A 14,754-nucleotide genomic window follows, 5' to 3' on the forward strand; every position below is an offset into this window, starting at 1 on the left:
ATATATACATATGTATATATACATATATACACGCACTACATATATTCACACTTCGTTGGTTCTTTCTCTTTGTAGAACCCAGCCTAAAACATTTGGCACCAGGAGTGGTTCTAGAGAAGCAAAATTTTAAGGATGAGCTTTCTAAATTTGTTGTCAAGTCAGGTTAGTCTTAAAGGTGTCTTAAAGATGTTGATGACTCTGCTTCTAGTAGTAAGGAGGGCACTGTTAATCCATGGCATGAGGTGGCAATAAAAATATGCAAAATATCATCACCAGTAAATCAAGTATTGGTGAGAGACGAGGCTCTGGGTGATAGCATGTTTGACACTTTTCTACAATTTTGTCAGAATGAAAAGTAAAAGGAAGCTGGTTCATTGCTCCTACTTTCACCAGGTGAAGTGGTAGAAGAAAGAAATGAGCTTGGGGCTTCAGAGTCAAAGCTCAAGTGGCACAAAAATTACCTCAAAGTTGCCACTTGTGCCCTGAAAGGAAGCCTTAATTCTTGCAGTAACAGTGGTGATATTGACAAAAACCAAACTCTGAGTCTTATCATAAGAGTGGCTGAATTATGACACCAATTGAATTCTCAACCTTGAATGGTATTTGATGTTAAAATGAGTGCAGTGATTGGGAAGAAATGGGATCCTGAAACTTGGGATGGGGACATGTGAGCAAATAATCAGGAAGCTGGGAACACTGAGCCCAAATTTTGTTGAATTGCTTCTACAAACAAAACTACTAGCCCCTCTATCCCTCATCCGATGAGATTAACTCAGATGTGTCTGAACAGCCTTCGTTTGAGATATCACTGGGGGGGGGGTCTGAGTCATTGCCTGGGGCATCACCTGAGGGAGATGCCTTAGCAGACATTGCTGAATGTTCTCAGAACACATCCCCACTGCCCTTTTTTGTTTCTAGACCTACTACTGGACTTAAGTCCCAGCAAGCCCCAAAGAGTGAAATACAAAGTGTGACCCAGGAGGAAGTATGCTATACCCTGAAAGAACTGTTTGGCTTTTCTAATATGTACAAACAGAAACTTGGGGAATGCACGTGGGAATGGTTATTAAGGGTATGGGATAATGGTGCAAGGAACATAAAGTTGAATCAGTCTGAGTTTATTGATATGGGCCCACTAACCACATATTTTTCATGCAGTGTTTTAGCTGGAAACATTTAAATAGGAAAGGAGTTAATAGTTTGTTTGGGTTGCTGAAGCATGGATTATATAGTAGCCTACAGTAAATCCAGTTGAAGTTCCAGATCTGGCTGGTATATTGTAGAAGAAGCTATCCAAAGGCTTAGGGAAACTGGTACATTGGAGTGGATTTATCAGGCTAGACCCACAGACATACACATAGAGTGATCAGAGGACACACCTTGTACCACAATAGAGCAGAAAAATTTGTGAAGAGAGCCCCAGCATCCTTGAAGACTGCTGTGATTGTTATCTTATATAAGTCAGATCTGACAGCAGGAGCTGCCCTAACTGAATTAAGACACCTAACTACAATGAGTGGAAACCCTGGTGGAGCAATGGTTAAGTGCTTCAGCTGCTAACCAAAAGGTCAGCAGTTCAAATCCATCAGGTGCTCCTTCGAAACTCTATGGGGCAGTTCTACCTTGTCCTATAGGGTCACTATGAGTCGGAATCAACTTGATGGCAACAGGTTTATTTTTTATTTTTAACTACAACGAGGGTGTTTGAGCCCCGCAGTAGTAGAGGCCAAGTGGCAACACTCAGTCAACAAAGACAAGGTGGGTGGGGTTAATGTAATGGACAGCAGCGTCAAAGCAGTAATAATAATACCCTGGCTCATATGGACTTATGGCACTGGCTACCTAGCCATGGCATCCCTAGGAGCAAAATGGATGGGAAACCTACTAAATATTTACTTGTATACAAGCAGAAGAATTCTAGGTCAAGTGAACAATGATCTAACTTGAATCACCAGCAGAGACAGTCACTGCCCCTCAATCAATTCCCAAACTTGAGAGAGTTCACAGACCCACAACCCCTTGAATGAAGGGGAGACTGGTCCCCTGGTCCCTTTGAAGAAGAACCCCACTACACTACCAAAAATTTATACTGTTAATCTTTCTCCCAGCCTTCCCCAAAGGGATCTATGGCCTTTTACAAGAGTGACCATTCACTGGGGAAAAGCAAATAATCGGACTCACTGGGAATTACTGGATACTGGCTCTGAACTAATGCTAATTGAAGGACAGCCAAAATATCACTGTGGCTCACCAGTCAGAGTGGGAGCTTATGGAGGTCAGGTTATAAATGGAGTCTTAGCTCATGTCTGTCCTACAGTGGGTCCCTGAACTCATCCTGTAGGGATTTCCCCAGTTCCAGAATGCATCATTAAAATAGACATACTCAGCAACTGGCAGAACCCACACACTGGATCCTTGACACGTGGAATAAGGGCTATTATGGTAGGATTGGCTAAGTGGATGCCATTAGAACTGGTACTACCTAGGACAATAGTAAATCAAAAGAAAGACAGCATTCCTGGAGGAACTGCAGAGATTACTGCTACCATCAAGGACTTGAAGGATGAAGGGGTATTGATTCCCACCACATCCCCATTCAACTTGCCTATTTGGCCTGTGCAAAAAACAAATGGATCTTGGGGAATGACAGTGGATTACTGAAAACTTAACCAAGTGGTGATTCACACTGCAGCTGCTGTTCCACATGTGGTTTCACTGCTTGAGAAAATTAATCCATCTCCTGGTACCTGGCGTGGAGCTACTGATCTGAGTGGTAATGCCTTTTTCTCCATACCTGTTTCAAAGGACCACCAGAAGCAGTTTGCCTTCCGCTGGTACGGCCAGCAATACACCTTTACTGTCCCACCTCAGAGGTATAGCATCACTGCAGTCTTATGTCATAATTTAGTCCACAGGGGCCTTGATCTCCTTACCCTTCCAAAAGACGTCACACTGGTCCATTACACTGATGACATTATGCTGAGAGGACCCAGTAAGGGAGAGGTATCAATGACGGCGGACTTACTGGTAAAACATTTGATGCTAAACGGGTGGGTAATTAATCCAACAAAAAATCAGGTGCCTTCTACCTCAGTGAAATTTCTAGGGGTCCAGTGGTATGGGGTGGGGGGATGTTGAAATATTCTTCCTAAAGTTAAGGCTAAGTTATAGAATCTGATCCCTCCCACAACTGAAAAAGGGGCACAATGCCTGGCAGGGCTCTGTGGATTTTGGAGGCAACACATTCTTCATTTGGGTGTGCTAATCCAGCCTATTTATCAAGTGACTTGAAAAGATGCTAGTTTTGAGTGGGGCCCAGAACAAGAGAAGGCTCTGTAACAGGTTCAGGCTGCCATGCAAGCCACTCTGCCACTTGGGCCATACATTCCAGCTGATCCAATGGTTGCTTGAAGTGTCAGCAGCAGATAGAGATATTGTTTGGAGTCTTTGGCAGGCCCCTACTGGTGAATCACAGCACAGACCATTAGGATTTTGGAGCAAAGCCCTGCCATCCTATGCAGATAACTACTCTTCTATTGAGAAACAGCTTTTGGCTTATTACTAGGCCTTAGTAGAGACTGAACACTTAACCATGGGCCACAAAGTTACCATGTGGCCTGAGCTGCCCATCATGAACTCCCAATGGGCAAAACTTCAAGCAGTGCACCTGGCTGTTCACTTTGCTTAGAAGGAGAAATAGCCAGATGTGCTACTGTATATACTGTATACTGATTCATGGCCTGTGGCCAATGGTTTGGCTGGATAGTCAGGGACTTGGAAGGAACACGATTGGGAAATTGGAGACAAGGGGGTATGGGGAAGAGGTATGTGGACAGACTTCATGAATGGTCCAAAGAAGTGAAGATATTTGTGTTTCATGTGAATGCTCACCAAAGCATGGCCTTGACAGAGAAGGATTTTAACAATCAAATGGATAGGATGATGCGTTCTGTGGAAATCAGTCATCCTCTTTCCCCAGCTACTTCCATCACTGCTCATTGGGATCATGAACAAAGTGACCATGGTGGCAGGGATAGAGGCTATGCATGGGCTCAGCAACACGGACATCCACTTACCAAGGCCAACTCAGCTACAGCCACTGCTGTGTGCCCAACCTGCCAGCAGCAGAGATCAACACTGAGTCCCCAATATGGCACCATTCCTTGAGATGATCAGTCAGCAACCCGGTGGCAGGTTGATTACATTGTACTGCTTCCATCATGGAAAGGACAGAGTTTTGTTCTTACTGGAACAGACACTTACTCTGGGTATGGGTTTGCCTTCCCTGCATGCAATGTTTCTGCCAGAAACACCATCCATGGACTTACAGAATGCCTTATCCACCATCATAGTATCCCACACAGCATCACCTCAGAACAAGGGAATCACTTCACAGTAAATGAAGTGCAGCAGTGGGCCCATACTCCTGGAATTCCCTGGTCTTAACATGTTCCCCTTCATCCTGAGGCAGCTAGCTTGACAGAGCGATGGAATGGCCTTCTAAAGACACAATATGGCACCAGCTAGGTGGCAATACCTTGCAGGGTTGGGGCAATGTTCTCCAGGAGGCTGTATATGCCCTAAACCAACATCCAATATGTGGTACTCTTTCTCTCATAGCCAGGATTCATGGGCCACTATTACCCATAGTGGTCCACTTGAAAAACATTTTCTTCCTGTCCCTGTGACCCTATGCTCTGCAGGTCTAGAGGTCTTAGTTCCAAAGGGAGGAATGCTTCCACCTGGAGACACATCACTAATTCCATTAAATTGGAAGTTAAGAATGTCACCTGGCCATTTTCGGTTCCTTATGCCTCTGGATCAACCGGCAAAGAATGGAGTTACCATACTGGCTGGTGTGATTGATCCTGATTACCAAGAGGAAATTGGATTGATATTACATAGTGGAGGTAAAGGAGAGTGTGTCTGGAATGCAGGTGATCCCTTAGGGCATTTGTTAGTACTACCATGTCCTGTGATTAAAGTCACTGGAAAACTACAACAACCCAATTCCAACATGACTACTAATGGCCCAGGCCCTTCAGGAATGAAGGTTTAGGTCTCACCACAGGCAAAGGACCACAACCAGCTGACGTGCTTGCTGAGGGTAAAGGGAATATGGAATGAGTAGTGGAAGAAGGTAGTTCTAAATACCAGCTACGACCACGTGACCAGTTGCAGAAATGAGGACTGTAATTGTTATGAGTATTTCTTCCTTGTATGCATGCATCAAATATTTTTGTTTCCTTCACTTATAAAATATAAGATGTAAACAGGGCTAGTGCATTTTTGGCTGTATGTATGTTAGTTGTATCACATTAGGACAAAATATGACTTTATAATAGTCCCTACTTAGAGATTATGTATGGTTTAAGGAGATATGTACAGGTGCCAAGTTGACAAGGGGTATACTGTGATGGTTAAGGTTGTGTGTCAACTTGGCTGGGCCATGACTCTCAGTGTTTTGGCATTTATGTAGTTTGGCAGTTCTGTAATGATGTAATCACTTCAGAGATCTGATATAACGTAATGAAATTTGCTATGAGCAGCCAATCAGTTGAAAGGGAGTTTCCATGGGGGTACAGACTTTCTGGCAAAGATCACTGGCTTTTGATCTGCTCTGGATCCTGGTTTCAACTTGTCATCATCTAAATTCCAGTTCTTGGGACTTGAGCCAGCAGCCTGCCCCTACCCTGCCGATCTTGGGTTTGTCAGCCCCTGCAGCTACGTGAGTCAGGAGAAGCCCCCAGCCCGATGCCTGACCCACAGACTTGAGACATTCCAGAGGAGGCAGAGAAAATGTGGCTTGATAAAACCCACCACTCAATAAACATAAATTAATTAGTATCCACCTATGGAGACATCAGGAAAACTCTGGGAAATACGGAATCCACATTTCAATCTTGTATCTGTTGGCTTGATCAGTAATGAGACTATTCTCCAAAGTGGACCTGGGATACCTGGCGAAACTTTAGCTGGTTCATTCATTCCTTTTCTATCAATGCTTTCTGAGTACTTAGTATGCGAAAAGCAGTATTGAGGGTGGGGGGTGAAAAACAGATGCTGTCCCTGGCCATGGGCAAGCAACCTAGGCTCTCTGGACCTCAGTTTCCCCTTCTGTAAAATGGATTTGGTCTACACGATTTCTAAATCTCTTTCAACTTTTTTATGTTGGGAGCTAGCATCAATAACCTTTAGAGGCCAAATTCATGCAAAAAATAGTCATTTTCTTCTAACATACCTAACGAGCACTTTTCTGCACAAAACATATTCCTTAGGGACTTCACCCCAGGAATGTTAACCTTTTCGAGTTTGCCAAGGCCAAGACCACAGGGAATTCTAGCAACTCCTCCCCAGAGGCCAGAGCCTCATCCCAATTTTCCTCCTATCTCACAGAGATTTGGAACAAAGTACAGACTTTTCATTTTCAGAGCACACTGCAGGGACAAAGATTGAGTTTCAGAGTGATTCACTGTACTGAAACCCTCTATTTTGCTTCCAGGCCTGAGCAGGAACTCTAGTTGCTCAGCACATGCTAATTCTCTCGTTATTGAGCCCGATGTGAGGGTGGCAACATCCCAGTTCAGGGCGCTCCCCATGTCTTGAGAATGTCTGATTATAGAATAACAATTCACCCATCTTCTCTGTAGTCTAGATAGAATCCCGTCATTCCAGTGCCACCCCCTTCGCCTCCCATTCAGCTGCCTGGATCAATCAATCAGCGGAACAGGAAGCACTCTGCTATGGATTGAATTGCATCACCCCAAAAAATATGTCAAATTGGCTAGGCCATGATTCCCAGTACTGTATGACTGTCCACCATTTTGTCATCTGATGTGATTTTCCCATGTTTATGATGTTAATGAGGTGGGATTAGTGGCAGTTATGTTCATGAGGCAGGACTCAATCTACAAGATGAGGTTGTGTTTTAAGTCAATACCTTTTGAGATATAAAAGAGAGAAGTGAGCAGACAGACATGGGGACCTCATACCAGCAAGAAAGCAGTGCCGGGAACAGAGCTCGTCTTTTGGAACCAGGGTTCCTGCACTGAGAAGCTCCCAGACAAGGGGAAGATTGATGACACAAGGACCTTTCCCTAGAGCCAACAGGGAGAGGAAGCCTTCCGCTGGAGCTGGCTCCCTGAACTCAGGCTTCTAGCCTATAGACTGTGAGAAAAAAAAACTTCTGTTTGTTAAGCCATTCACTTGCAGTCTTTCTGTTATAGAAGCACTAGATAACTAAGACATACTCCTTATAACCACGTCAGGACAGCCTGTCAAGCCCTGCTGCCCACGTCTGTTAAATCTCTGCAGCCCCTTATTATGCAACTTCAAGTCCATTACTACACACTCTACAGACCCTAATTGTGGCTTCTACATTTGGGTTTCCTGACCTGGGCAACTGTCAACAACACAACTTGCTCTGCCAGCAGCCGCCTAAACAGGCACAATAATTCCACTGCCCAGAGAGGGTAAGAGATCTTGGCCAAGTTCAGACAGTTCTTCCAGGAAGGCCTAGGGCCAGAACACCCACCAGTTAATCATTTTCACAGTAGCTGAGTTAGAAGGCCCCTCCACAGGTCTGAAAGGTGGACCTAATGCAGATGGCAGCAGCACCTGAGATGTGCAATCCTGCAGGACACACGTCTTTCTCAGTCTCACAGGGCCCAGTAATCATATACAGCAAGGCACCCACATGGTAAAGAGGGACAGTAAAGCAGGGAGGGGACTACCTTCACAGGCCACCTTGGCCTGCCTCCTCCTTCCTGACCAGTTGGAACAGGTATATGTCCCCCAAGGAGAGATAGATGAAGGAGGACAGGGGGAAGCGAGAGGCTGTTTAGCAGAGCCCACGCCTGCTCCATGGGCGGAGCAGAGGCCCAGGGCTCAGGCCATGTGGATCTGAACTCTGGTGGGCCTAGAAGAAGCAGCACAGAATGTGGCCCTGGAGGATGCAAGTCTGGAACTGGCCCTGGAGATGGCTGTGAGCTGCATACAGGAAGGGGGTATGTCCACGAGAAGATCATTCAACTGTCAGCCAGAACGGCATTCAGACTGTGACCCAGACTACTGTGTAAGCACTGGGCCTTCTTCTCTGTCTCCCATATTCAGGGATTCTCTGTGTCTTTCTACAGCTCCACTTGGCAGTCTCCCTATCAGTTGTCCTTCTTTCTTCTGGCTATAAGTCCTACTCAGGCCCTACAGGCAGGGTCCATCCTGTAGAGTCCACACCCAGAGAGGATCCGAAAGGCTCCTCGTGATGGTGATGAAATACGGCACTTACCAGGCTGGGTCCCCCCATTTGCTTGCATATCCACAAACCCCCTTCAGGGGACCTTAGAAAGTACTGACTGCCAGGAGCCACAAGAGCTGCCTTGGCAGGGTGGCCTGAGTTTGCATGCAGGAGCCCCTGGGCAAAGCCATAGAAGACCTGCCCAGAATCCCTGTGGCTGTGACTTGGGCCCGAGTCTTGACTAAGCACTAAAGCTGCAAAAAGATTTGGCTATCAATTCATAGTCCACCCTCCTCAGTTTCCTGCATTGGATTTTAGTCTGCAGGCTTCCCCCAGGCAAAGCAGCACCTGTCTCTGAGACGGTTCTGAAATGGTTTACAGATGATGACAGTCAGGAGCCCAGAGCCCTCACACCGAACTCCCAGATTGAGCTCCTGTGCTGCACAGAAGACTCCCCCTTGAGATCCTCCCTGGCAGACCCGGCTGTACTTCTCAGGCTGCCTGCCCCTTGCCCTCCCTAGACAGGAGGTACATATTTTATCTCCAGTGGACCCTGAAGGTCTGAAGGAGGCAGGCTGATTTATCAGACATATAACCATACAGCTGAAATTGTGTCAATATATCTTTGCATAGTGGATTCTGAAGGATGCCCCCAATTTCTCTGGGAAATCATATACATTTAAAGTCCCCAAATGCCTAAATATGTATTTATCCAGTAAATCGGCTCAGCTTTGAAGTGGCTCATTTCTTTCCTGTAGAAATACAAGATACACTTGCTAACCTTGTTTTTCTTTCCTTCTCCAAGTTTAAAAAAAAAGAAAAAGAAGAGGAGGAGGAGTGGAGAAGTGAAATTCTGAATAATGAATGTTTAAATATTGCCGAAGGTTGACGCCGATGGTGTGAGGGAGAGCACGCAGCACCACAGCTCCTCCGCAGCACCATCTACAAAGGGAGGTGCTTCGCTAGAACCTCTCCGGCCCCTTCTGGCAACAAGATTCTCTGAATCTGTGACACATTACTGAGCGCTTAGGGGCCAGAGCAAGGCACACTGGACTTGGATAGAACCTTCTTGATGCAACAGGAGGCAGCTTGTGGTTTATTGTTCTTCATTTCCCTATTCCCCCTCTCAACCTATTTGTAAACAATTTATCCAGCAACAGCAGTTTCTCATTTTTTAAGGCTACTACCACCACAGCTCTTGCTAGCTCCATCTTACCAGTTGCCGTCCAATCGATTCCAACTCATGGTGACCTCATGTATGTCAGAGTATTACTGTGCTCCACAGGATTTTCAGTGACTAATTTTTCAGAAGTAGACCACCAGACCTTTCTTTCAAGGTGCCTCTGGGTGAACTCTAACTGCCAGCTTTATGGTTAGCAGCCAAGAGCGTTAAGCTTTTGCACCACAGAGGGACTTTTTACCTCCTTAGGAAGATACTAAAATCATTAAACCCATTGTGCAAGGGTTTACATGTGCGAAATCATTAGCACTGTGCCTGGGTCACACACGGTAGGTTCTCAATCAATGTTGCTTCATTTCCTAGAGCCTCCAAATGCTTGTTCACATCGTGTTTCACAGCTACCTGGCCAGACCAAAACCAAAAAGCAGACCCATTGCCATTGAGTTGATTCTGATTCACAGCAACCCTACATGACAGAGTAAAACTGCCCAATAGGGTTTCCAAGGCTGTGATCTTTACAGAAGCGGACTGCCACATCTTTCTCCTGTGGACCGGCTGGTGGGTTCAAACTGCCGACCTTTCGGTTAGCAGCCAGTCGCTTAACCACTCCACCACTTCCCCAGAGGCTGACAACATTCTCCCCACTTTATAGTCAAGAGCATTGAGGCCTAGAGAATCAACATACCAGGGGGAGCAATCATCCTGTGTGTTTCCAGCAGGGTTAGATTGACAGCTGATTCTAGCGGCTCCAGTGGCTATAACTATGGGAGGCATGGGTTCCCAAACAGGCTGAGTTTTCACATGGGGCATACACTGCTCTGTCTTCAACATGAGCTTTGGCCTTGAGTTCTCTGAGTTTACCCCTTTGCCTTTAAGCCAAACCAACCATAATGGATTCCAGAGTTCACCCTGATTATCACATTGGTAGGAAAGAAATGACCTTGTAATACTCTCACCCAGCACAAACTGAGTCCTGCATTTAAGCCCATCAACTCTTATTCCTTCGTGATGGCCACTTCAGGCTCCTCTGCTTGCCTCATTGTGCTAGTCAGAGTCTTCAGGCACCTCAAGCTGGTAAATGGACTTTTGCCACCCAATGTCATCTACATTCAAAACTCTGACTCAAACACATGTTTCTTTTTGTTACCTACTGGAATCCTGCTAAAATAACAAGGAACAGAAAAGGTATAAATTCTATGGACAAAGAGCATTGCGGAAGGAGGCTCAGCACACCTGTTGATGACAGATCTGTATATATTTTTGGAGGAAGAGGTGGACACTGACATGGAGGAATGGCTACAATATCAGTGCCCAAGAGAGGCCATTGACAAGGTATGAGCCGTTTTGTCACTGGAACTTCTCACGAACACAGTTCTGGGAGGGTGGGGGCTAAGGTTTGCAGGTAGAAGATGCTCCCACCTCAAACAAATAAACAGGTGATAGGAGAAATATTCTTTGGAGAAATCGGAGGGCATCTGAGGAAAGATTCCTGGATACTAACTGCACTGAAGTAGTCATCTTACCATCTGACCACCCAGCAGGAGCATCTACCCATCAATAAGTTCCAGCCACTCACATGGGCCTCTGATCACCCTTTAGTGCCTCACACTAACATATGAACAGATGGCCTGGAGACTCAGACATGTTTTTTTTTTTTTTTTAAGTCTGCAGTAAACCCATTGCCATTGAGTCGACTCTGAACCTACAAACAGAAAGGGATCCAGAAGAAATGGAGGCAAAGCAGAGAATTGAAGAAAGTATCTAAAGTTAAAATATCCTCAGAGAGATGGGAGGATATTACACTCATGAAAAAAGAACAGAATGTTATGAAAAGTCTTAGAAAATAAAAACAGAAGCCAAAATAAAACACACAAAAAAATCAGTAAAATGACTGGATGATTTAGTTGAGAAAATCACCTATAAAGAAGAACAAAAACATCAGGATAGGAAATAGGAGTGAGATAAATAAATAAAAAGACAATCCATCCAGAAAGTCTTATATCTCACTAATGAGAGTTTAAAAAAGAGATAATTGATTAAACCAAGAGGACTGTAAACTGAAATATCATGGAGTGTCCAGGCAATGAGTGTTAACATAAAAATAAATTAAAAAAAAAAATTCAGAGTCCTAAGGATAAGAGAGAAGATCTTATAAGTTTCCAGTGAAGGAAAACAAACAAAGCCAAACATAAAATAAGGAAATTTAGATTGTCATTGAACATCTCAGTAGTAGCACTGATGAATAAAAGCCAGAGTAGTATCTTTAAAATTTGGAAGACAAATGATTTTCAGCTTAGAATCTCTACCCAGCCAATGCATCAAGCACAAGAGTGGAATAATGACCTTTTAAAAAAATTACTGTAGTAAAATATCACCAAAAAATTGCTGTTTCAACCAATCTTCAGTGTACGACTCAGTGGCATTAATCACACTCACCATCCTGTGCACCTGTCTGATAATGACCTTTTAAGACACGTAAGAATACATAGCATTTATCTCCCAAGCACACATTTTTAGGAAACTTCTGAAGGAGGCACTCGAGCTAAATGAAGGAGGAAACTAAGAAAGATGAAGACTAAGAGTCAGTAAATACAGGAAGGAAGAGTGGAAAGAAAAGTCCTGAGATGTTGACTGTGCAGCAAGGCTGGAGAGCAAGGAGATTCAAGCAGGAGAGCGGAAGATGCCAGGAAGGAGTTGGGATATCATCCAAACCATCAGAGCATTTATAGAATAATATTGGCAGGTACTGGAGAGGTTTAATTGAGTTTGTAGAAAAGACTTATGGCTAGTACACAGAAGTGCTCGGCTGCTAACCAAAAGGTAGGCAGTTCAAACCCACCCAGTGGCTTAGGGGGAGAAAGACCTTGCAATCTGCTCCCATAAAGATTACAGCCTAGAAAACCCCATGGGTCAGTTTTACTCTGTCACATGGGGTCTCCACAGATCGAAAATTGACTTGATAGCACCTAACAACCATGTATAGGATATTAAATAAACGAAGAAATGAGAAAATTATTAATCCCCAGTTTTACAAAAAGTACACAAGAAAGAAAATAACCATATAACTCTACTTGGATTGGCACTGAAAAACTGTTGCATAGTCATAATAATGTAAACATGATTTTGGATTTAACCAAAAATTTATAAATATACATGTTATGGATCAAATTGTATCCCCTAAAAATATGTGTCAACTTGGCTAGGCCACGATTCCCAGTATTGTGTGGTTGTTCTCCATTTGTAATCTGCTGTAATTATTCTCTATTTTGTGATGTGTTGTAAATCCTAGACTCTATGCCTGTGGTTATGGTCCCATTTGGGAGTGAGTTGTCTATTATGTTAATGAAGCAGGATTAGGGTGGGATGTATCTTGCATTACCACCTTACTAGAGGGTGTGACTCAAGTCACAACTTTTACTCCACTCACCACCCTTACCATTCTTATTCAAGTCACTCCCTTACTTGAGTCACACCTTTTACCTTAGGATAAAAGGAGATAAAAGCAAGCAGACATAGGGACCTCAGTACCACAAAGAAAAAAGAGCCAGGAGCAGAGTGTATCCTTTGGACCCGGGGTCACTGCACTGAGAACCTCCTAGACCCAGCAGAAGATTGATGCCAACACACAGGGAGATTTCCAAGGGACACTGGGCACACAGATTTTGAAAAGAGGCAAGGACCTTCCCCCAGAGCTGACAGAGAGAGAAAGCCTTCCTCTAGAGCTTGTGCCCTGAATTTGGACTTCTAGCCTCCTAAACTGTGAGAGAATAAATTTCTGTTTGTTAAAACCATCCACTTGTGGTATTTCTGTTATAATATAGCAGCACTAAATTACTAAGACAATATAGAAATGAAATAAATGAACATATAGTTCATATCATACATATATGTCGTTATGGGGGAAACGCAAGTGGCATAGTGGTTAAGTGCTATGGCTGCTAATCAAAAGGCTGGCAGTTTGAATCCAGCAAGCGCTCCTTGGAAACTCTATAGGGCAGTTCTACTCTGTCCTATAGGGTCGCTATGAGTTGGAATCGACTCGACGGCAGTGGGTTTGTTTCTTTTTTGGCTGTTATGGTGGTGGTTGTTAGTGGCTATTGAGTCCTCTCCCCAATTCACAGTAACCCCATGTACACTGGGATCCAATCGTGATGCATAGGGTTTTCACTGGCGGATTTTCAGAAGTAGATCATCAAGTCTTCATTCCTAGTCTGTCTCAGCCTGGAAGCTCCACTGAAACCTGATCAGCATCACAGCAATACACAAGCTTCCAGGGACAGATACACAGATATTGAAAAGTCATACACATAAACCAAAACATTATAGACTCATAAAAGACAGAGAGATAGAAATAAGCTAAATGAGAGAAGAGGAAGAATGCTGGGCGAGGCAAAATAAGAAAGCCCAATCCTCAGCAGCCAAAGGGGAAGTCAAAAGACAGTATCTTAGTTGAGGTCCACAACTGGACCAATAAGCAACATCATGATAAATGTTTGATAATGATAAAAGATTGAAGTTGTCAAGGGTTTCATTTCAACACCCATAGAAGTAGCAGCCACACAGCATTGGGCCAATACGCTGTGAAAGAGCTCTTAAAGTGTTAAAAAGCAAAGATGTCACCTTGAGGACTAAGATGCACCTGACCCAAGCCATGGTATTTTGATCCCCTCATATGCATGTGAGAGCTAGACAGTGAATAAGGAAGACTGAAGAAGAATTGATGCATCTGAATTACGGTGCTGGTGAAGAATACTGAATACACCATGGACTGCCAGAAGAAGGATCAAATCTGTCTTTGAAGAAGCACAGCCAGGATGCTCCTTAGAAGTGAGGATGGCGACACTTTGTCTCATGTACTTTGAACAAGTTATCAGGAGAAAACAGTCCCTAGAGAAGGACGTCATGCTTGATAAAGTAGAAGGCTAGCGAAAAAGAGGAAGACCCTCAACGAGATGGATTGACACAGTGGCTACAACGGGCTTGAACACAGCAACGATTGTGAGGATGGCGCAGGACTGGGCAGTGTTTTGTTCTGTTGTACATAGGGTCACTGAGAGTCAGAAATGACCCCACCACAGCACCTAACAACAACAAAGTTAATGTAAACATTTAGCATTATAAGCATATAACTAAGAAATGCAAGTAAATATAAGAAACAGATAGAAGTGTTGGGGAAAAGGGCGGGGTGGGAGAGGTGAATAGGACAGCGTCATTTCTCACTATACATCTTTTGGTACTGATTGTATTTTTTAATCTAGTATTTTGATAAAAATAAGAATTAAATTAAAAAATGAAAAACTACCGTTCCCATAAACGGCCCACTACAACAAGTAGTAAGAAG

General features: G+C 44.1%; 1 protein-coding gene across 3 annotated transcripts in view; it reads right to left on the reverse strand.

Annotated features, from left to right (window-relative positions):
• Positions 1–14,754, reverse strand: part of EPHB1 (EPH receptor B1) — a 438,525-nt gene that overhangs the window by 312,229 nt on the left and 111,542 nt on the right. The window contains exon 3 of one of the 3 annotated variants that reach the window (XM_064277288.1): positions 7,855–7,859. The exons of the other annotated variants lie outside the window; for them this stretch is intronic. Coding sequence (XP_064133358.1) covers positions 7,855–7,859 — 5 coding nt within the window. The remainder of the gene's footprint in view (positions 1–7,854; positions 7,860–14,754) is intronic. 3 annotated transcript variants of the gene reach the window in all.

The sequence above is a fragment of the Loxodonta africana genome, chromosome 26 (assembly GCF_030014295.1).
Source record: "Loxodonta africana isolate mLoxAfr1 chromosome 26, mLoxAfr1.hap2, whole genome shotgun sequence".
In the NCBI taxonomy this organism is placed as follows: domain Eukaryota; kingdom Metazoa; phylum Chordata; class Mammalia; order Proboscidea; family Elephantidae; genus Loxodonta; species Loxodonta africana.